The sequence below is a fragment of the Protopterus annectens genome, chromosome 5.part0, assembly GCF_019279795.1.
Source record: "Protopterus annectens isolate FY-2018-M chromosome 5.part0, PAN1.0, whole genome shotgun sequence".
Classification (NCBI taxonomy): domain Eukaryota; kingdom Metazoa; phylum Chordata; order Ceratodontiformes; family Protopteridae; genus Protopterus; species Protopterus annectens.
The window spans coordinates 1296807680-1296830221 of record NC_056735.1 but is presented as its reverse complement, the minus strand read 5'-3'; the positions used below and the strand labels follow the sequence as shown (position 1 = coordinate 1296830221).

At 44.5% G+C, this 22542-nt stretch overlaps 1 protein-coding gene across 1 annotated transcript in view; it reads left to right on the top strand.

The window, feature by feature from the left end:
- The window catches only part of LOC122801629 (septin-11-like), a gene marked incomplete in the record, with an annotated part of 1221166 nt that overhangs the window by 903246 nt on the left and 295378 nt on the right, over positions 1–22542 (top strand). The window contains 1 exon segment of the mRNA XM_044071107.1: positions 4999–5131. Coding sequence (XP_043927042.1) covers positions 4999–5131 — 133 coding nt within the window.

Sequence of the window (22542 nt, the reverse complement as noted above, 5' to 3'; positions counted from 1 at the left end):
GGTATGGCTAGGCTTGTATAGGCCCTAGGGCCGATAGTCTAGTACCAACCTATGAACATATAAAGGCTCTCCATCTTCAAAGACAATTGGCTTTCTGTAACAAAGGACCAGTGGGTCTTAAAGATCATTTCTCAGGGATACAAATTCTTTCAGTGAACTCACAATTCTAAGAGGGTACCCAGACTTCCCTCCAAATCATTTGGGCAGAGGCATTGAAAGAGGTCCAAACTCTCATATCACATTGGACAGTAGACAGTAGAACCTGTTCCCTCAGATCAAACAGGTCATCATCATCTTTCGGCTTTTCCTGTTAGGGGTCGCCACAGTGGATCATCTCTTTCCATTTCTTCCTATTCTCTGCATCTTGCTCTGTCACACCAACTGCCTGCACGTCCTCACTCACCACATCCATAAACCTTATCTTAGGCCTTCCTCTTTTCCTCTTACCTGGCAGCTCCATCCTTAGCATCGTTTTCCCAATATACCCATCATCCCTCAATCTCGTCTCTCTTGCTTTGTCTCCAAACTGTCCAACATGAGCTGACCCTATAATATACTGATTCCTAATCCTATCCATCCTAGTCACACCGAGTGCAAATCTTAACATCTTTAACTCTGCCACATCCAGCTCTGACTCCTGCCTTTTTGTCAGTGCCACTGTCTCCATCCCTTATAACATAGCTGGTCTCACTACCCTCTTGTAGACCTTCCCTTTCACTCTTACTGATACCCGTCTGTCACAAATCACTCCTGACACTCTTCTCCACCCATTCCACCCTGCCTGTACTCTCTTCTTCACCTCTCTTCCACATTCACCATTACTCTGAACTGTTGATCCCAAGTACTTAAACTCGTCCACCTTTACCAACTCTACTCCCTGCATCCTCACCATTCCTCTACCCTCCCTCTCATTTACACACACATATTCTGTCTTAGCCCTGCTGACCTTCATTCCTCTGCTCTCTGGAGCATATCTCCACCTCTCCAGAGTCTCCTCAACCTGATTCCTACTCTTACTACAGATCACAATGTCATCTGCAAACATCATAGTCCACGGGGCCTCCTGTCTGATCTCATCTGTCAACCTGTCCATCACCACTGCAAATAAGAAAGGACTCTGAGCTGATCCTTGATGTAATCCCACCTCCACCTTAAACTGATCTGTCACTCCCACTGCAGTCCTCACCACTGTCACACTACCCTCATACATATCCTGTACCACTCTTACATACTTCTCTGCCACTCCCGACTTCCTCATACAATACCACAACTCTTCTCTAGGCACCCTGTCATATGCTTTCTCCAAGTCTACAAAGACACAAATCAGATCAAACAGGTAAAGACTTTTATTCCAGACGATTCCTTGTCACAAGAAAAGAGGGCACTTGGCTCCCTATCCTGGATCTATCCATTCTGAACATCTCTCTGGTGGTCCCCAGATTCAAAATGTTAACTTTGCAGCAGCTGCTGCCTATGCTAGCAAAAAATGCCTGGCTCGTGACCCTAGACTTAAAAGATGCCTACCTCCACATTCCCATCAGGAAATAGTGCAGAAAATTCCTGTGCTTCAGAGCAGGCTCAAAACACTTTCAGTTCTCTGCCCTGCCCTTTGGCTTATCTACTGCACTCAGAGTATTCACCCAATGCTTGGCCCGAGCCATAGCATTCTGCAGACAGAAAAGTTTACAGATTTGCCCTTACCTGGACAACTGCCTCCTTCAGGCAGAGTGCAGAGAAAAGCTGCTTCAGGATCTTCTCTTTGTCAAATTTCTCCTAACGTCCCTAGGGTTCACCATCAACGAGAAGAAATCAAAACAAAATACCAGCAGGAAGATCATTTTCTTGGGAGCTGTGCTAGACAAAGAATCCCAAATGGCCTTCCTGTCCCCAGAAAAGCAGAGCTTCCTGCCTCTCTACTTTACTCAGCTGGCTTCTAGAAGTCACCTCACTGTGAGGAAGTTCCTGCAGGCCCTGGGGTACATGGCATCTTGCATCCTTCTCATTCCTCTGGCCAGGCTTCAGGCGAGACAACTTCAGTGGTACTTGAACCTTTGGTGCCAGCACTCTCAGTCCCTAGAGACCTCTCTTCCTCTGAACCCATGTATAAGGGTTGAGTTTCTCTGGTGGGCAGAGGCTTGTGACAGAAACAAGGGTCTTCCCTTCATCCTCTGCCCTTCAGGCCAGACCATCACCACCGACACCTCAGATATTGCTTGGGTGCTCACCTTGCAAGCAGGTGCACCCAAGGTCTTTGGGATGCCCAGCAACTTCACTTGTACATCAATCAGAAAGAAATGATGGCAGTACAAAAGGATCTGACATCCTTCAAACCCTATCTCAGGCCAGGGGTTCTCCTTATAAAAACAGACAACACCACAGAACTGTGGTATATCAACAAACGGGGGGGGTCAGTCTTACCCCCTTGTGCAGGTTAGCCATGAGCCTCTGGCTTACAGCCACCTCCATGGGTCTACATCTAATTGCCCAATACCTACCAGGGGTCAACAACACCCGGGCAGGCAGCCTAAGCAGAAACTTACTGGACCCCAACGAATGGCAGCTCCACAGGGAAATCTTTCTGCAAATCACTCAGAAGTGGGGGACTCTGGAAGGAGATCTCTTTGCCTCACACCTCAACCACCAGCTGCAAAAGTTCTGTACCAGGGAGTATTACCTCTTAGTGTGGAAGATGGATGCCTTGACCTTCCCCTGAAACTCCCTCTTTCTGTACTTGTTCCCTCCACTGCCCCTTATTCCCAAGGTACTGATCAAAATAAAGGAGGAGAGACCAAAGACCATCCTCATTGCGCCAGATTGGCCCAGAGAGCATTGGTACCCCTTACTGCGCAGCCTGACCTTACAGCCCCCCAAGCAGCTTCCCCTGATCTCAGACCTCTTGGCCCAGGTGAGGGGAAGATGCTGCACCCAGACTTAGAGTCTCAACCTTTCAGTATGGCTTGTACCTTAAAAACTAGCAAGGAGTCCCTGTTAAGCAAACTTGTCCTAGACATCATCACAGAGGCCAGAAGGCCCAGCACCAGAAAAGTTTACGCAGGGAAATGGAAAAGACTCTGCTCCTGGAACCAGTCCAAAGGGGCCAGTACCTCCCATCCTTCCATCCCTCTTATCTTGGATTACCTAGCCGAGTTGTTCAATAGTGGCCTCTCTTTCTCCTGTATTAAAATCCATGCCTCAGCCATTTCTGCCCATTATGATTCAGACCCACCCCTCTTCTCTCATCCTTTAATTAAGCAATTCCTCAGGGCTTCTAATATCAGACCTCCCAGAAGCCCTCCCACGCCACCCTGGGACCTGAATTAGGTTCTAGAAAAACTAACCTTGCCTCTTTTCAAACCTGTTGCTTCTACAGAATTGAAATTTCTCTCCTGGAAGACTGCCTTCCTACTAGCTATCACCTCAGCCAGAAAGATATCAGAACTTCTGGCTCTCATGGCTGTTGAGCCCTTCATCATTTTACATGCAGACAGGGTCTCTCTGAGGGCTAACTCCTCCTTTATGCCCAAGGTGCATCTGATGTGACCCTCAACCAGGCTATTCAGCTACCCACCTTCTTTCCCAACCCTCAAAACAAAGGAGAAAGAATTCTACAGTCACTAGATGTGCATAGACAACTCGAATACTATCTGGACTGTACTAAACCATTCAGAAAAACAGACAAACTACTTGTCAGCGTTGGGGTAGAGCTGAAGCCCATTTCCAAACAAACCATTTCCAAATGGATATCACACTGTATCCATTTCTGTTACAGACTACATGAGAACCCCCCCCCCCAAGTCTGTCCGTACCCATTCCACTAGGGCAGCCTCCACTTCCACAGCCTTCCTCAGAGGAGTCCCCACCAGGGACATCTTGGAAGCTGCCACCTGGACCTCTGTCCATACCTTTACAAAGCATTATCACCTACCTCTTTTTTTCTAAATCTAAGGCAGGGGTTTGCCTTTGCAGTTCTACAGGACCTGCTGACCCTCTAACCTATCCTTCCACCCCTCTCCTCAGCTTTGGGAATCCTCCCACAGGTGATGACTGCAACAGTGAAACACAAAGAACATAGTACAGTTGTGTACAATTACCGTAAATGTAGATGTTAGAGTGTATTCACTGTTGCAGTCCTGGTTTTCCTCCCTCCATCCCCCATATAGCATCTTCCTCTAGGGGGACATAAGCTTCCCATGGTGGAATTTAGCCACCAGGACCACTTTTCCTTATTTCCTTGTGCTTCTGACAAGTTAGGGCAAGAAAAACTGATTTAATGACATTGGCTACCTTAGTTTATAGCAATGACGACCTGACGTCAGACTACAGGCGACAGCAGCTGACAGAAAAAAACATTGACTCTGGTATTCATGCTGGCCAAGGGCTACCACAGCAGAGATAACCCACAGGTGATGACTGCAACAGTGAATACACTCAAACATCTACATTTATGGTAAGTGTACACAACTGTACTTTATGCACTTACCATAATGATAGATCTGTGCCATCTTCTTCTGTCCTTCTCATCTGTCCCTCTTTCCATGTACCCCCCACATCATATTGTCATCTTTGTTGTTGCTTCTGGCTGACTGTGCGGACTGGCCTCGAACCGGAGTGCAAGGGGGTCTTTATGCTGTCCTGTGGCTTTTTCTTGCATAAATTGTTTCTTTTTTCCTTTTCCTTGGAACATGGTTCTATGAGCATTTGTGGGGCAAACTCTATCTAAGGAAAGGCAGTTAGTGCAGGGAGTCAAGGGTTGAGAAGGGTAGAGCTCCTGGGCTGAAAATTCTAAGAGTGCTGGCATTAGATCTGATAACCCAGAGTGAAGAATGAAATAAGACAACACTGATCTTATGGTAAGTACATACCTTTCATTTACTTGTTAATGATATTCTCTTACACATCTTCCTAGACAGAAGTTACCTAAGTTAAAATATAACTGGCTGCTTACTGTAGTTCACTTACTCTTTTCACAATCAAGATGGTCTCTTTTTCTTGCATTAGTCTGCAGGAGACTTACGAAGCAAAGAGGCAGGAGTTCCTGAATGAGCTACAGAGAAGGGAAGATGAAATGCGACAGATGTTTGTCCAAAGGGTCAAAGAGAAAGAGCTAGAGCTAAAGGAAGCAGAACGTGAGGTACTAAAATAAGTTTTATCTCTTGTTTCTCCTAAGGTTAGTTGTTATCTTCTCACTTGTCATTTAGTAAAGCACTTGTCAGCATCATTAGCTTCTGAAATACCGTTATTATGGAAATGGTGAGTGGTAGCTTTTCTTTTCATTCAACTGACTGACATATGAATTACCTGGCCCCAAAGACTAACCTGGGGCCGGATTAGGTCCAGAATACTGCAACAAGGAAATGCATGTTATTCAGAGATCACAGGCAGGTACATTTTATTGTTAAATTGCTAGTAAATCTAGAGCTTGTCCATTTTCATGTCAGGTGTTGGGTTGGAATAGTGGTTAAGGTGTTTATCTTCCAGACACATGGTAGGGTTCGCTTCTCACCTTTTAAAAGGGAAATTGGCTAGTTACAAAGTGGCCCACAATGGCAGCTAGCCAACTACTTAGCTACTTACACTAATGGCTTTCATAAGATGTGTAATAACCGGTTAGCTATATACTATTTTTTTAACAAGAAACATCTTTATTAAGTTGTCATGTATGATGTAGGCCATGTTACATTTATATAAATGACAATAAACAATAGCAACACAATCTCAGTTGCAAACATTATACATTGCAAACCATGCAACACAACTGTAGCTGCAAACATTGTACATCGCTTTTATCATATCCAGTCACTGTTAATCAGCCGTTACATAGCTCATTCAAATCCTGCCTTTTTTTTTTAAACCTTGTTCCTCTGCATGTGTTGATCCCACAGTTCCCATTTTTCCTATGCAATTTGATCCTACCTTTTTCTAACGATCCCAGTTCCAGTTATTTTAACTCTGTTACTGTCCTCATTATTTCAAGTAAAGTTGGTTTAGACTTTGATTTCCACTTTCTAGTAATTGCTTTTTTGGCAGCTGTCATAATTAGACTCAGCAAGGCCTTACTGTGTCTAGGCAATTCTGAGTTTGTATCATAGCTTAGTCAGTTTCCCAAGTCACTCCAACTTGCTTACTCAGCATCTCTGACAGAGCAGTCTGCAGAGAATCTAAGTCTACCAACTCATTACACTCCCAGAAGATATGTTCACAGTTGCTTCTTTCTTACCCATCACACCTCCAACACTTGCTGTCTACTCGAGGAACATTTTTTGAAGTAGGCTGATAACTTGTTTTTTATGTGTGATTGCATTCATTGTTTACATTTTTAGAGGAGCTTATGAGCATGGCCTAGGATTAGTCATTTCAAATTAATTGGGTGCAGATTAGTTGGGGATAGGGTTCATGCAAGAATTTCTTGACAAAACAGAATTCTTACATTTCAGTCCTTAGAAGCCACTGATGAAAGATAGTGCAACTATTATTGTACAGTATAGGAGGATTTCTAGATGAACTGTCACATTTTCTCATAGTAAACTGTTTCATAGCCTTTAGCATTATTTGTGTAATGCAGAAACATATTTTGAGTCTGTGATTGTTCACTGTTGATCCTAATTGAAGTTTTGAGCACTAAATTTGTTTTATATGTCTGATATCTGATGATTTGTTGACGCAACCCACCTTGTTTTACCATGAAAAGCTAAGATCCTTATGTAAGTACTTATATATGGTGTCTTACAGGGGTTAAACAAAATAGGAATGTTCTGCTGCTTGGGTCATTTATTATGTATTTAACTTCTGTAAATAAGTTTCAGTAGTTATTATTTATTGTGACTCATGTACAGCTTCGTATTGCTGCCCTGTGTTCAGAAGTATTTTTCCTTTGTTTTGTTGCATACTTCCATTTTGAGGTCCCACACATGGCTTGCTTGTGTCTTGCACTCCAAATTTTTCCAAGTCCTTCTTCAGTAGAAAAACTTTCCACCATATTCATCCAACCATTTTGCAAATATCATGCTTGTGTTGTACAACTAAACAATGGCAGGCCATCCAGAGAGACAAGAAACTACTGCTGACCCATAAGTCTGACTAGATTCACATGCAAGGCCATGGAATGAATTTTCACAGAAGTGATAAATAATGACAGAGAGAATCTTCAGACACTGGATTCAGTTTGGTTTGGTTACAGCAAGGGAAAGTCTTGCCTACTTATCCTGATGGACCTCTTTGAGAAGGTCACCAAAGCAGTGAAGATAAAACAGTGCATATAAACCAAGCCAGACAATTCATTACAATTTCTCACTCAAGCATTGTAGACAAGATTGCTGAATTAGGTATAAACCCCTACAGTCACCCTTTGGATACCCAACTAGCTCACAGATAGGACTGAAGAAGTTAAGATAGTGAAGTCTACCTCCACAAAAAGGTCAATTAGTAGCAGAGTCCCTCCTGGCTTGATGCTAGGGCCACATCTGTTTGGCATCTACTTCACTGAAGTTACCATTAATGTCAAAGGCCTCTGGCTGTCCAGATTCATAGACCATTACAAATTAGTTGCAGTCATTGAATCCCCCCGTGATGCCCGTGCACTGGCCCAGTAATCAAGGAGCCTCAATCCTCACCACTAGCACCGGTGAGGGGCATCCATATTGGGAGGATAACAAGTACACACACAGTAAAATACAATTTCCCTTAAAAGCACACGGAGATCACAGTCAGTCTGGGGCTGGTTTCTCCTTTTCTCTCCAGATCCCCAATAAGACTCCCCACTGGCACAGCTATAGGATCCAGATCTCAGCCTAGTGGTCAAGCTAAAACCTCCAGCACCCTCTGTGTCCAACCAATGCTTCATGTCCCTGACCAAGTAGCTGGCATACACAAACACATACACTGTAAGATTTGATTTATATACAAATACACAGACACTCCTGAAGAAGGCTGGCACAGGTTCTCCAGCAATGTCCCCTTTCTGCCCAGACTATAAGGTAATATTGACTGCTACCAACCACTAGTATCAGCTACTATAAGGCCCTTCCCAAAAGGTGACCAATTTCACTTTGTAATGTTATTATCCAGTTAGTAAGTGTAACGAACAGCAAGGCTATTGGAGTGGCTTTCTGCAGTATCATTAAATACATGCAAGTACTCTAGAGCTTAAATTATCTGTACACAAAACAGGCACAGTTGAAAGGTTTAAAAATATTTAATAATAAATAATAAAAACACAAGACAATACTTATTACTTCAACACAATGACATTACAGAGTTCAGAAATCACAGGAATTACTTTAAAACAATATTGTAGGATAGTCTGACATAAATATAGAAAACAGCTAGACTAATCTGGCTATTTCTAGCTCTCTCCAAGAGAAATCACTGTTGTAAATATTACTTGCATACAGAGAAAGCAAGTGCTGGTGAGTGGATGTTCTTACTAGATCCAAGACAAGATAAAAATGCTTTTCTTTCTTTCTGAGATAACCCTTAAATTGGTAATACACAGTACTGCTGAGTCATTTCAGGTTACATCATTCTTGACACCTCTGCTGAAGTTTCCCAGGCACACAGAACTTAAAATTTAACATATCTTTGTAATCTTGCATCTGCCAGAAAACCACAGCAGTAAAGGACACTTTAGATGTAAAATCTAGTAATTATCTCTGTCTCAAAACAATAGAAAGAATTTGCTAACCCAGACATCCTGCTCTGCGCTTGAGATCAAACAGAGTTGTAAAATTCTTGACTTAACAGATTTCTTCCAGCAGGGTATACTGTGGTTACATTTTTGAAGCTCAGTACAACATATAGTCCTCCTATTCCCATGTTGAAGTATTCTGCATATGGGGTTTATCCCTTCAGTCTCTCATACGTACGGCCAGTATCCAAAAGCTTTTGGTCTCTCTGTGGTGCGTCAGATGTGGACGAGATTTCGTGGGCCATAACTGTGACATCTGCATGCATCAGCCCTCAGAACTTTTTAGCCGCAAGTTGTACGCCAGGTGTTCCTGTTACCACTGACGTTGTATTCGTTGTTCAGATAAGTACCCCATTGGGGACCCTTTTTCAGTCCTTCTAATTTTGATTATTGCTTGTTAATGTCATCCAGAAAGGGTAAGTGTTAGTGTGGATGCCAGATCCCTCATAAGGATGCCTTTTCTGTTTAGGGAAAACTCACGACCATAATGCCTGCCCTATTTGCCAGGGGTACGTACTGAAAACGTTGTGTAGTCACTTGCATGCTTTGGACTTGTATCTCGAGAACCAACTTTTGAAACTTCTCACACTTGGGATGGCGGGCTCTTCTGACGTCCCCACAGAAAAACCAAAACAGAAAGCCAGGACCTTACGGCCTTCAACTACTGCTGATCCTCTTCTGGCTGACTCCCAACCTGTGGCTGACATAGGCCTGGTTTCAGGATAGGGTTCTGAATCCGCCACTTCAGAGGTCGCGGGTACCTCTAAGTAGGCTGCACCATCCACAGGCAAGAGCACGTCTGCTGAGGCTATGCCAGCGCCATTAGTCAACGCTGGGGGGGAACCAGCATTTCATGAGGAGCTGTCTGAGCCTTCCGACTCCTTGCAGTCACCAGTTTCCAGACATCCACTGCCCCTCTTAAAAGAAGGGGAAAGAGAAAACCTCTCTCTCCCTCTTCAGAATGCATGCCTGATTGGCAGGCTTTCAGCCAGAGTCTTTTCAGTGCCTTCTTGGCACTGAGGGCTACACCTACTTTCTACCTCCATCTCTCCTCCTCTCCTAAGCCCTAGGCCTCTGCCTACAGATCAAGCTTCCAGGGAAGAGGAGGTCCTTTCAGATTCCTTTGAGGAATCTTTCCTACAACTCCCAACCCTCTCCACCCTTGGGATACGGATCCCCAGAGGAAGAGTCACTGGACCCTGATTCTCCAGTGGAAGATCTGACCTTCAGTGAGACTATTAGTAGGATGAAGGAACACTTTAAATGGGATTCCTCAGAAAAGTCTGAGGTACATGAGGTAATAAGACCCAATTCAAATGGAACCCCCTAGCCCATCTGCTGTTCCTCTCATCCTCCCTGCCTTCCAAGATGCCTTTTCTTCTGCATCTCTGAACCCTGACTCTCAGCCTTCTGCCCCACGCAGACCAGATAGGCTTTATAAAGTACCTGACACTGCTAAGCAGCTGATAAAGTGCCCACCGGCTGACCCGGCCACTATATCTGTTGCCACTGACAAAGCCACTAAACTCATCTACTACCACCATTCTCCCAGCTGACAAGGACAGCAAGAGAATGGAAAGATTAGGCAAAAGGATTTATATTTCTGCTACCTCGGCTTTCAGAGCCACAAACTCTCAGACCTACAAGGCCAAGTACAACTGGTCTGTTTTGCAATCTGCCACCAAACATTTGGCAGATATCCTGGACTCCCCTGCCAAAGCATCACTGTCCTCTGTCTTGGCTCTCACATCCTAGGTCACTAGACACTCCAGATGTAGCTGTGATGCTGCTGAATCCTCTGCCAGGTCAGCAGCATCAGCATCTGCCTTACGCAGATACTGCTGGCTTTGCCTACAGCCCCTGCCAGATGATTTCAGGGCAAAGCTTACTGATGTTCCCCTGTACAATGCTGCACTGTTTGGCTCTAAGGTTGCAGATCTCTGTAAATCTCTGCAACAGAAAGGAAGAGAGATGCAGGACGTTAAACATTTACTGGTCTCACCAATCCCTAAGTTTCACAGGAACTATCCTTCCAAAACATGGCTTATTAGGAAGCACTCCCAGCCCACTGCTCCTTCTAGGCCTCATACGTTCACCAGAAAACAACCTCCTCCTGCTAGAGCATCCACTGCCTCCAGCCAGAGAGCTCCCTTTCAGGACAGGGCAGATAGCATCTGACTACCTGCCAGTCTTGCCCCTCTCACCTCCTACTGTACCTCTGTCTGCCCGCCTCTCTCATTGTCTCCCTCTGTGGGCTCTCCTCACCAAAGACAAGTGGGTCCTGCCCATCCTCCAGAATGGCTACTTCATGTCATGGCTCTCCCTTCTTATATGTAGAGACATTCCTCGACCTCCTACACAGCAGCTGCACCTCTTACAACCAGTGCTGCAGACACTGTTAGACCAGGGCACTGTAGAGTCAGTTCCTCCTCTGCAAATGAACAGGTTTCTATTCAAGGCTCTTCCTGGTCCCCAGGAAAGTCGGACCATGGAGACCCATCGTAGACCTCTTCTACCTCAGTCTCTTCCTAAAAGTGCCTACCTTCAGAATGCTTACCCTACCAGCCTTTTTCCCTCTGATTATTCCACAGGGATTCATGGTTACATTAGACATAAAAGCTGCGTATGTCCAAATCCCAGTCAGGCCCTCCAACAGGAAATACTTAAGATTCTTGGTGGGCTCTTCTCACTTGCAATTCTCTGCCTTACCCTTTGGTCTTCCCACCGCAGCCAGTGTCTTTACCAAATGCGTAGCACCTGTGGTGGCTTACTGCAGGACAAAGGGAATACAGAGATTCCCTTACCTGGATGACATGCTGATCCAGGCTGCCAGCCAAGAAATACTGCAAGGGCACATCCACTTTGTCTCTGGGATTCCAGATAAATCTGCCAAAATCCCATTTTCAACCAACACAGGACATTGTGTTCCTAGGGTGCAGAATACACTTAGACCTCATGGAGGCATGCCTACCACCTCCAAAAGTGAGCTCCTTGTGAGAACATCTCCTCCAGGTACTTCACCCTACAGAGTTGACTGCAAGGCAGTACCTCAAGCTTCTGGGCTACATGGCAGCACAATATCCATGCTGCCTTTAGCAAGGCTACACATAGGGAAGCTGCAGTGGTACCTCCAGTCAGTCTGGAAGCAACACAACCAGCCTGTAGAGCATATTGTACCCCTTCTACCCTGCCTAAAAAAGGAAATACTTTGGTGGTTGGATCAGGTACAGCGCAACCCAGGTCTCCCTCTCCAACCACCACAACCCACTCAGGTCATGCACACAGATGCCTCAGACTTGGGATGGGGAGACACCCTCGGACACTGACAAGTGCAGGGCCTATGGCCAAATCACCTAAAATCAGAACACATCAATGCCAGAGAGATGAGGGCAATTCTTCTAGCTCTCCAGGCATTTCAACCATTCATTCTACAGGGGACTCTTCTGATATACACAGACAACATGACTGTACTCTGGTACATCAATAAACAGGGAGGGACCAATTCCTACCTGCTCTGCAGGTTAGCCCTTTTGGTATGGGAATTGGCTGCCTCACAGACAATCTCCTTTCCAAGCAACCTACATTCCCTCTCTCCACAACAAACAGGCAGATTATTTCAGCAGAACCAGCACAAACAACCACAAATGGATGCTGCACCGAGATGTCTTCCTGGATCTGGTCCACAGATGGGGTATATCTCAAATAGACCTGTTTGCCTCCACTATCAACAGGCAACTTTCTGGCTTTTGGATACATAAACCACAGGCACTGACAACAGATGCCTTTTCAGTTTCATGGAAGGGGCAATATCTGTATGTGTCCCCCCCTTCCCACTCATTCAGACGGAACTGCTAAACATTCAGCAGGACAACCCGAAAATCTTGTTCGTGACTCCCTACTGGCCCAGACAGCATTGGTTCCCCTTACTCCTACATTTGTCCAAGGGCAGTCACAGTCACGACAATTTACCCCCCAGAGTGGACCTCTTCACACAGCCCAAGGGGTCACTAATCCATCCACAGTGGCAGATGCTGCACCTTACTCTGTGACTGATAGGATTCTGATCCCATGTAGACACCTTTACAGTGAGGACATGCTCTATGTCCTGCAGAAGGCCAGGAAACCTAATACTAGAAAGTCATATATCTCCAAGTGGAAACTATTCACTATTTGGTGACATAAAAGACAGCAGGATCCACTTCTCAGTGCACCCCCTCTAGTGCTGTCCTATTTGTGTGAGCTACTGCAGTCTGGACTGGCTTATTCATCCATCAAGGCCCATTTTCTCTTTCTGCTTGCCTGCCTTTGGATCCCCCATTAGCATCCAGACTCCCTTGCAAACTCTTCCTCAAAGGGGTACTGCACCTTGGCCCCCCCCCCAGGAAACCCATTCCCCCTCCTTGGGACCTATTCTACATGTTAGAGAAGGTTACGCTACCTCCCTTTGAGCCAGCAAACAAAGCCTCTTTAAAGCACTGTACCTGGAAAACTGTTCTTTTAGTGGCTCTAATCTCAGCTAGGAGAGTGTCAAAGCTCTAAGCCCTTATGGTTACCCCACACTTTCTAGTTTTCCACAAAGATAGGGTTACCCTTATGACAAATCTGTCCTTCATTACCAAGGTAGTCGATGATCTGCCCCTTAATTAGGTCATACAGCTACCCATTTTTGTCCAAACCCACATAGAAACAGTGAGAGGGTGCTGCATTCCGTGGATGTTCATAGGCAGATCAGATTCTACCTGCACAACACCAAGTCTGTCAGACAGACTGACCAACTCTTCATATCCTTTCACCCTAGAGCTCTGGAGAAGGCTGTTACCAAGCAGACTATTTCTGCTTGGATCTCCAAAGCCATTAGCTTCTGCCAGTTCCATGGTAAGTCCCTGCAAGGGACAATTAAAGCTCATTCCACAAGGGTAATGGCGTCTTCAGGAGTCTTCTTCAAGGGTTTACATACCTCTTCTGTCCTGGAAGCTGCTACTTGTCCCTCAGTCGACACCTTCACCAAGCACTACAAGCTTCTCATCTCCAGTTCCAAGGCAGGGTTCACCAGGGCTTTCCTGCATGGATTCCTGGAATCTGCCTCTAGACCACCACCCCAACCTCCGTAAACTTTGGCACTTACCCATATGCAGATTACTGCAACATGGGAATAGAAGGACATACAAAAGTTGTGTAAATTCTTACCACAACCATAGATGTCCTTCTCTTCCAGGTTGCAGTATTCCTTCCCATCCTCCTTCCCCTCTTATCAGCTAATAACTTCCCATTCTGGATGGCAATGATATGACATTGCCCTTACAGGACTGGCTCTGACCGGGGCTAATGTTCTGAGGGCTGGTGCATGCCGATGTCACCTTTATGGCCCACAAAATCTCGTCCATGTCTGATGCACCACAGAGGGATTGAAATCTTTTGAATATTGGGTATACGTACCCGAGGCTGAAGGAATAAACCCCATATGCAGAATACTGCAACATGGAAAAGAAAGGACATCTGTGGTTATGGTAAGATTTTACACAATTTTTCTTTCTCTTTACATTTGTAAAACAAGCCTGTGGATTATATTAATATTTACAATGACATAGAATTATCTGCAAAATTCTATCTAGCTAGGCTGGCAGTCTTCACATACCTCCAAGACATAAATGCTCTCCAGTAGGACCTAACATAGACTAATAAATGGTGCCAGAGTCACAGACTTAAACTCAGTGCTAAGAAGAGCATAATAGTATCCTTCAGTAAGACCACCTTCTCTGCAAATTACTATATAGATAATATACCTTTAACAGTAGACCTAGCAGTCAGGGATTTGGGAACAAATGTAGACAGCTACTTGGGCTTTGACTATCATGTGTTTACAGTAAAAAAAAAAAAAAATCATTCCATGTTGCACAACTTAAGGTATCCAGGTCCAAAGATGTCATTGTTCCTTTGTGCTCTGCCTTTACAAAATCAATAGTCTATTATACCGCAGCCTTCGGCATGTAGCTGACCAGGCACATTCAATAACTGGATTGACCGCAAAGGTTCCTCACAAAAAGAATACATGGTATTGGAAACAACTGTTGTGTGTACCAACTCAAAGCATTGCCCTTAGTCTCTCAGCAGTCTGAAAGAGATGGAGTATTATCTATGCCTGGTCTACATACAAAGCATCATCTGGTCCAGCATTAATGGACCTGTTGCACAACTACATAACAAGTAGCACCAGAAACACCCAAACATAGACTTGGAGCATTACTCTAGCTCCAACACCCTAGCCCAAAGGTTCCTAGAATTTATAAACTCAAATGCTATGGAACAACTTGTTACCATTCCCACAAGAGGAGAAAACATACTGGACCTGAACATCACCAACATGGGGGACTATATGCTCCAGACCAGAAGTGTATCCCTCACTGGTAAGATCAGACCATAAACTAATCTCACTGGATATTCACATCCCGACTCCACCCCCTGCCCTGAAAACCACAGTGAAAAACTTCTCTAAAACAAATTTCACACTCCTCAAAACTGAGGTGGAATACTTCAAAGCTCCCGGGCCTGTGGAAAATACGACCCAGACCGCAGAATCCTTTATAAACGCATTCTATGAACACCTTCAGGAATGCATGGATCATGCAATCCCAAATAAAACCAAGACCCAATCCTCCAAAGGCAGACGTTCTGTCTGGTGGACCCCAGCCATAAACAAACTATCCAATAGAAGGAGGAAGCTACTACATGATAGAGCAAAATCCCAAAAAGGGAAGGCATCTCTGATTAGTATTAGCAAAAAACTACGGGCACTCATAAAATCGTCTAAGGCCAGCTTCAAGAGAAAATTGCACAGGACACTAAGGATAATCACAAGGCTTTCTTTAGTTATGTTAGGAACCTGGGTGGGAATTCCCAGATATGCTCAGAATTAGTCCAAAATGACAAAAAATACACCGAACCCACAGACATTGCCAACATCCTAGCTGACAGGTTCAGCGCACACCCCCCCCACCAAAAGGGCAAATATTTATCCCAGCAGAGTGCTGCCCCCCCTGACATCTCAGATGCTCAGGTAAGAGCTGCCCTCTCTTTAAGCAAAAAACACAGCATCAATGGGACCAGATGGTGTCCCGGGCTGCATCTTACATGAACTCCAAGAAGAGCTAAACCCAAACATAAAACTACTGTTCAATCTCAGCCTTACTACAGAATATGTACCCAAAGAGTGGCGTACAGCAACAGTGGTCCCTCTCCACAAAGGTGGTGCCTCAACGGATCCTGGAAACATTCACCCCATAAGCCTGACTAGCTTGGTCTGCAAAGCTATGGAAAGGATCATCATGGACCTCATAAATAAAGATATTGGGGACCTACAGACACTGGATCCTACCCAGTTCGGCTTTGTTAAGGGCAGATCCTGCCTCTTAAACCTGGTTGATGTCTTTGAAACAGTCACCAAAGCCATTGACGAGGGGAAGGTGGTCCACACAGCCTACCTGGACCTCGCAAAAGCCTTCAATACAATACTCCACTCGGGCATTATAGATAAGCTCACCAGCTTAAATATAACCCCCTATGTCACTAGATGGGTTGCAAACTGGCTCAAGGACAGAACCCACATGGTTAGAATTGCTGGAGCCATGTCAGACTCCAAACCAGTTACAAGTGGCATCCCACAAGGCTCAGCCCTGGGACCTCTCTTGTTTGGTATATATTTCTCGGAGGTACAGGCCAACACGGAAGGACTGTGGCTGACTAAGTTCGCAGATGACTGCAAACTGGGCGCCATAATCAACTCTCCAGCTGACACAAGCATCCTCCAAAAGGGCCTCATAGAAACAGACAACTGGTGCCAGAGCCATGGCCTCAAGCTAAACACCAAAAAGTGTATAGTCATCCCCTTTGGCAAAAACAAAGTGCCCACAAATTACCACATAGGTGGTAATCCATTAAGTACAGAAGAAGTAATTAGGGACCCAAGCTGATAGCATTCTCTCATTTGACAACCACGTGGCCAAAGTGGTTAGAAAAACATTTTATATAGCCCACCTAATCATGAAGCGATTCACATCTAGATCAGGGGAGTTCATCGTGCCTCTTTACTCATCCCTCATCAGGCCCATAATTGAGTACAATGCCCCTTTTGGGATGTACCTTACCAGACACCTGCAGCAACTGGAAAGACCCCAAAAGTACCTCACCAAGAGGATCATAAATAGGACATGCTGGAGGGACAGATTCTTAACCCAGAGGCTCCCTTCACTCTGGAATAAAATCCCAGTCCAGGTTAGGCAGAGTCCCTATTGACCCTCTTCAAGAGGAATCTTGATGAGTGGATGGGAGATCGTAGGTTTACCCCGGGTATCACTTCTGTGTCACTGTTAGACAGAGGCACAGTATACTAACCTTGAAAAAGGGCATAGCAAAATCAATTTAAAATGGATGGCGAAAGCCAAACACACTCTGGCTAGGCTTATAAATGCCCTAGGGCAGATAGCCTAGTATGAACCTATGAGCCTATGTCCTTCCATTTTACTGTTGCAGTATTCATTACATTAAGGATCCCCTGCCAAAGGCAGCCCAATGTCTGGCCAGTATACAGCAAAGCCTTAGGTTGCTTTAAGGTATGGCTTACATCACACGTATGCTTCTCACATATCGTAGGACATAAAGGTGACCTCTAGAAGTACCACCCTCAGAACTTCATTGTCGTCAGTTCAAACTCCATCTCTTGATCATTGGTCTGAATGGCCATTTCGTTGCTGGTTCACCAGGTTGTTGCAGATAATTACTCATGTGAGGTTCTTTTTTTACTTATCTTTCTTTTATTATTTTTTTGTGGGGTTTCATGTCATCCTAGAAGGGTAAATGCCAGTGTGGGAGACAGATTCCCCATAAAGACCGCCATGAACAGTGTCTGTTTTGCCTTGGTGCCTCACACGACCATACGTCCTGTTCCATCTGTCAATCCCCCTATACCTAAAACCCTTCATAATAGATTGTTTTTTTTTTATGCTTTATCTTGAACACCAGTGTCTTAAGCTTCTTGCGAAAGACACAATGGAGGGAACGTCCTGCTTCAAAGGACAGTCGTCTGAAGAAGGCCAAAAAGCCTTGGCCAGAATCTTCTGCTGTTCAGCCTATCTCGGGAGTTTCTCCTGAGGTGAGTGCATTCCCAGAGGTTTGCCCACCGTTACCTTTGGATTGTTCTGCCATGACTGGGTTAGAGGCCAATGGGAATCTGACTTTAAGCATGTCCGAGGAGGCATTGCACATGTCCATTTCGGATGTTCAGAATCGCAGCTGATTATCTCTGAGGTGCCAAGGGGTGTTCCTCAAATATTTGACAGAGAAGTCATCCCTACTACCGTTATTGATTGACATTCTGGGTCAGAACCTTCCAAATTTTATAAGGTGGACATCCCATTGGAGAAAAAGCAGAAGACTAAACATATTACTCATGCTCCTAAGGATCCCCACGGGGTGAATGACAGTCCTTCACTCAGTTTGTTTAGTGCTTTGATGGCACTGTAACCTCCTCAGGGAGTTTCTATTCTAGTTCCCCCTTGGTCCTGTACTCCCTTAAAAAGACACAGGGAGCAGGATTCCTCTGAGGAAGAGCTAGATTTGGATGAGGAGTCCTTTGCTTATTCCTCTCAGATTCCCTCTCATTTGGACTATGGATCAGAGAAATATAAATCTGCTAGTTCTGATACTCCCTTTGAAAATATTTCTTTTTGGTGATATGATCTCTAGGATGATAGAGTTCTTTAAATGGATTTGCGCTCAGGTTTCTGAGGTACATAACTGGTATTATAAGTTACTTTAGATGTATGCTCCTAAACCTCTGCTGTTCCTCTTGTTTTGGCTGCCTTGTTGGATGCATTCCACAAAGTTTCTGTGCTTTCGGCTGAGAGACAGTCATCATTAGTTTTTGAGCTCTACCCTTTGGTCTCACCATAGTCCCTCCAGGATGGTCACCAAATGTATGCCATAATCGCAACTTGGCTTTGGCTGCAGGGGTTCCACAAAGGAGTCACTGATTCAAAATGCAAGATTGTGAGAAATCAGCCTGCAATCAGTTCAAGTGCTGGAATTTCAGTTGCCATTTGGATAACTGTCACTGACAGCCAAGCTATCAGTGTAATTTTATTTATTATTTATTTATTTATTTTACATTTGTTAACCGGGATGGTCCGACTGGATACATGTCCTTTTTCAGCGGAGGCCCGGGGAGAAAAGCTCCAACAGAGTTACATTGATAATTAGGTACAGTAAATGAGCTGAAAGAACTTAACAAAAACATAGGCTATTTACATACAAGTACAAGACTGCCATTACTATTTCTGAGATTACTACAAATGTAACATTAATAACATATTAGCAAGGACGGTAGGCAGTATAATGACATAGAGTTAGACAGGATACATATTTCTTTATCACAGTATACAAAGTACTTATCATCTTAGCTAGTTGTTTATGTTTTAGTTAATGGCACAGAGCTAGTCTGGGTTTGAGCAAGGACATAGCCAGTGTGACTTGAAGTGGAGTTTTAGACTATTTTTGAATTGACTTAGAGAAATTGCAAGCGTGATGTTATTTGGGAGAGAGTTCCATATTTTACCAGTGGTGTTGGCAAATAGCGCCACCACCTAGGTTGAGAGATTTAGTTGTTTGGACAAGGAGTCTGTTTGCTGAGCGAAGGCAGCTTAGATTGGAGTAGGGAGTCATTAATTTTATTAGTGCTGGGGTATTCTCAGGTTGTTTAAGGATTTTGAAGGCCTCTATGAGTTGGGTCTGGTGAAGAAGGTGTGGGAATTCTATCCATCCAAGCTTTTTCAGGTTAGTACAGTGGTGTGTTCTGTAGGGTAGGCCTGTAACGAACCTGGCAATGTGATTATAGCAGGATGAGAGCTTGGCCAGATCAGATTTGTTAAGGTGAGTGAGGACAGGAGAGGCATATAGTAGGGTAGAGAGAAGGTGTGAACGGGCTGTGGCTGCCCTGGCATTCGGGGTAAGGAAGGCTTTAATTCTATATAGGGTCCCAAGTTTCTTGTTGACTGACTTAATGGCTTGGTTGATATGTATATCAAATCTGAGTTTATTGTCAATGTTTACTCCTAATAGCTTTGTATAGGTGTCTTGGGAGATGATGGTCCCATTATTGGATTTTATAGTTAAGTTTTCAGTCGGAGATCTATTGGTTGGGTAGAAGAGAAGTAACTTGGTTTTGTTTGGATTTAAGATCAGGAGATGGTTGGCAAGCCAGTTTTCGACTTTGGTGAAACTATGTTGGGTGGTAGTTAGTAGATTTGCAAGAGAGGCATTGGAACATATTATAGTCGAGTCATCTGCATATTGAATGCAGGTGGCTTCAGGGATGACTGTTTGGATGTCATTTATGAAGACTGAAAAGAGGAGAGGTCCTAATATGGATTAAATTCTCTTTTACAAGCTTCTTGCATCCCTCAGGTTTGCAGACCTCCAGTGTCCTCACTTCTTCTACTCCTTAGGCGTATGGCTGCCTCTATTTGTCAGGTTCCATTGGCAAGTTAAATGGGATTGTGCTCAAGTTTCTGAGATACAAAAAAGGTATTATGAACTACTGAACTGGATTCTCCCAGGCCTTCTGCTGTCCCTCCAGTTTTGGCTGCTTTGTTTGATACCTTTTCTAATGTTTCTAAGGCTCCAGATTCTCAGCTCCCAGCTCCAAAAAACCTAAGTGGTTCTATAAGATGATTAAGGACAGTAAGTTCTTGTACAAGTGTCCTTCTGCTGTCCCCTTGGTGATGTCAGTAGCTTCTGACAAACCTCATCTGCTTTCTTCTCCTAAGTGACTGCCTTGTGATAAAGATAGAGCTATGGAAAGGCTAGGCAATTTGGTCTATACCTCTGCTACTGTGGCTTTTAGGGCTATTAATTACTAGACCCATATGTCCAGGTATTTTTTGGCTATTCTGTGCCAGGCTTGTCAGGATATTTCTGATCTTACAGACTCTGAAAGTAAAATTTCTGCCCTTTCCCTGTTGGGGACTGACTTTCCCGATGGATCATCGTTCCATCAAGTGTAATTATCATGTGGCAGATACTTTTTCTAGGGCTGCTGTTTTTGGGTCCGTGATGAGATTGTATTCTTGTCTTCGGCTTCAGCCTTTGCCTGTTGATATTAAGGCTAGTCTTGATAATAAACTCTTGTCTGGTGAAGCTGCTGATTTAAGTTCCTTCAGGATAAGGGCAAGGCTTTATAGGAACTTAAGTATGTATTTGTTTCTCCTATGCCTAAATTTCAGAGGAACTACCTGAATAAGCCAGCCTTTGTTTGCAAGCAATCTCACCCTCCTCCTAAGGGTAAAAGGGTGGCAAGCGGGCTCCTTCTGCTAAGGCTACTCAGGCGTCTGTGCTTCAGAAGTTGCTGTTTCCAGATAAAACAGTTGCTGACTGACTGCCCTGTTCTTCCCAGCCACTTTCCTGTTTGGCTGTAAATTACTCAGGATTCCTGGGTCCTGTTCATTATTCACCAGAGGTATTTTATGATTTGGAAATCCCCCCCCCTTTTATGGGTATTCCTCAGCCCCCTCTGGAGTAACTCTCCTTTCTAGAGGTAATTCTGGATCTTTTGACTCCGGGTACTATTCAAGAGGTGCCTGTGTCCCAAAGGGGGAGGGTTTTTCTTCCAGGATGTTTCTAGTACCCAGAAAAGAGCATCTAAACACTTTTTCTGAACATGCCCTTCTTTTGAATGCTGTTCCATCTTTTGCTTCCTCAGGTTTATATAGTGTCTCTGGATCTCAAGGATGCTTATCTCCATATCCCAATCCATCACCTTTTCATGAAGTTTTTACATTTCTCTGCTTCCTGGCATTTTCAGTTATGTGCTTTGCCCTTTGGCCTTTCTACTGCCCCAAGGGTATTCACCATATACCTTGCTTCTGTGACTGCTTTTTGCAGGATTCAGGGGATCCAAGTATTTCTTTACTTGGATGACCTTTTCTCTTCTGCAAAGCCTGGGCTTTACAATAAATGTAGTCCTTTCTGATTCCCTTATCAAGACCATTTTTTATTGGAGTGTTGTGTACAGGCATCCCTGCCTCCTCCCAAGGCCTTAACACTCATTTCTTTCTTTCAAACTCTTCTTCCTCTGACCACTGTAGCAGGCGGGGAATTTCTTAGAGCTCTGGGCTTCATGGCATCCACTATCTGTAGACACCCTCTGGCCAAGCTCCACATGAAAGTTTCAGTGCTTTCTAAAGTCATTTTGGCTTCAACATGTATAGCCCCTATTTTTAGTTCCTCTTTTACCTTGTCTCAAGAAGGAACTTCACTGGTAGGTTTCCAGCAGTTGTCTCTGAATCCAGGGCCCCTTTTTCATCCCTCCTCTTCCATCTCAGGAGCTGTTCAAGATGTTTCAGATGTGAGATGGGGAGCAGCTTTTGGTTCCTTAAAGGTGCAGAGGATGTTGTTGCATGTTCACCAGAAAGAGCACATCAGTGTCAGGGAGATGATAGCTCTTCTGCTGGCACTTCAGGCTTTTTATCCTCTCTTCTCCGCAGGACCTCTCAAGGTATTTACAGATAGTACCACAGTGATGTGGTATATAAACAAACAAGGGGGACAAGATCTTATCTTTGCAGGTTGGCACTCCTAGTGTGGGATCTTGCTATCCAGTATCCAGTGACTCTTCAGGGAGTTTATATTCCCTCAGGTCAAAACATTGTGGTAGACGCACTCTGAATAGGTCCTTAACTCAATCCCATGAATGAATACTTCATAGAGATGTGTTTCTGGACATTGTCGACCAATGGGTATTACTCAAATAGATCTTTTTGCCTCCCCTCTGAACAGAAACATTCCTCTATTTTGTGCCAGAGTCCCAGGTC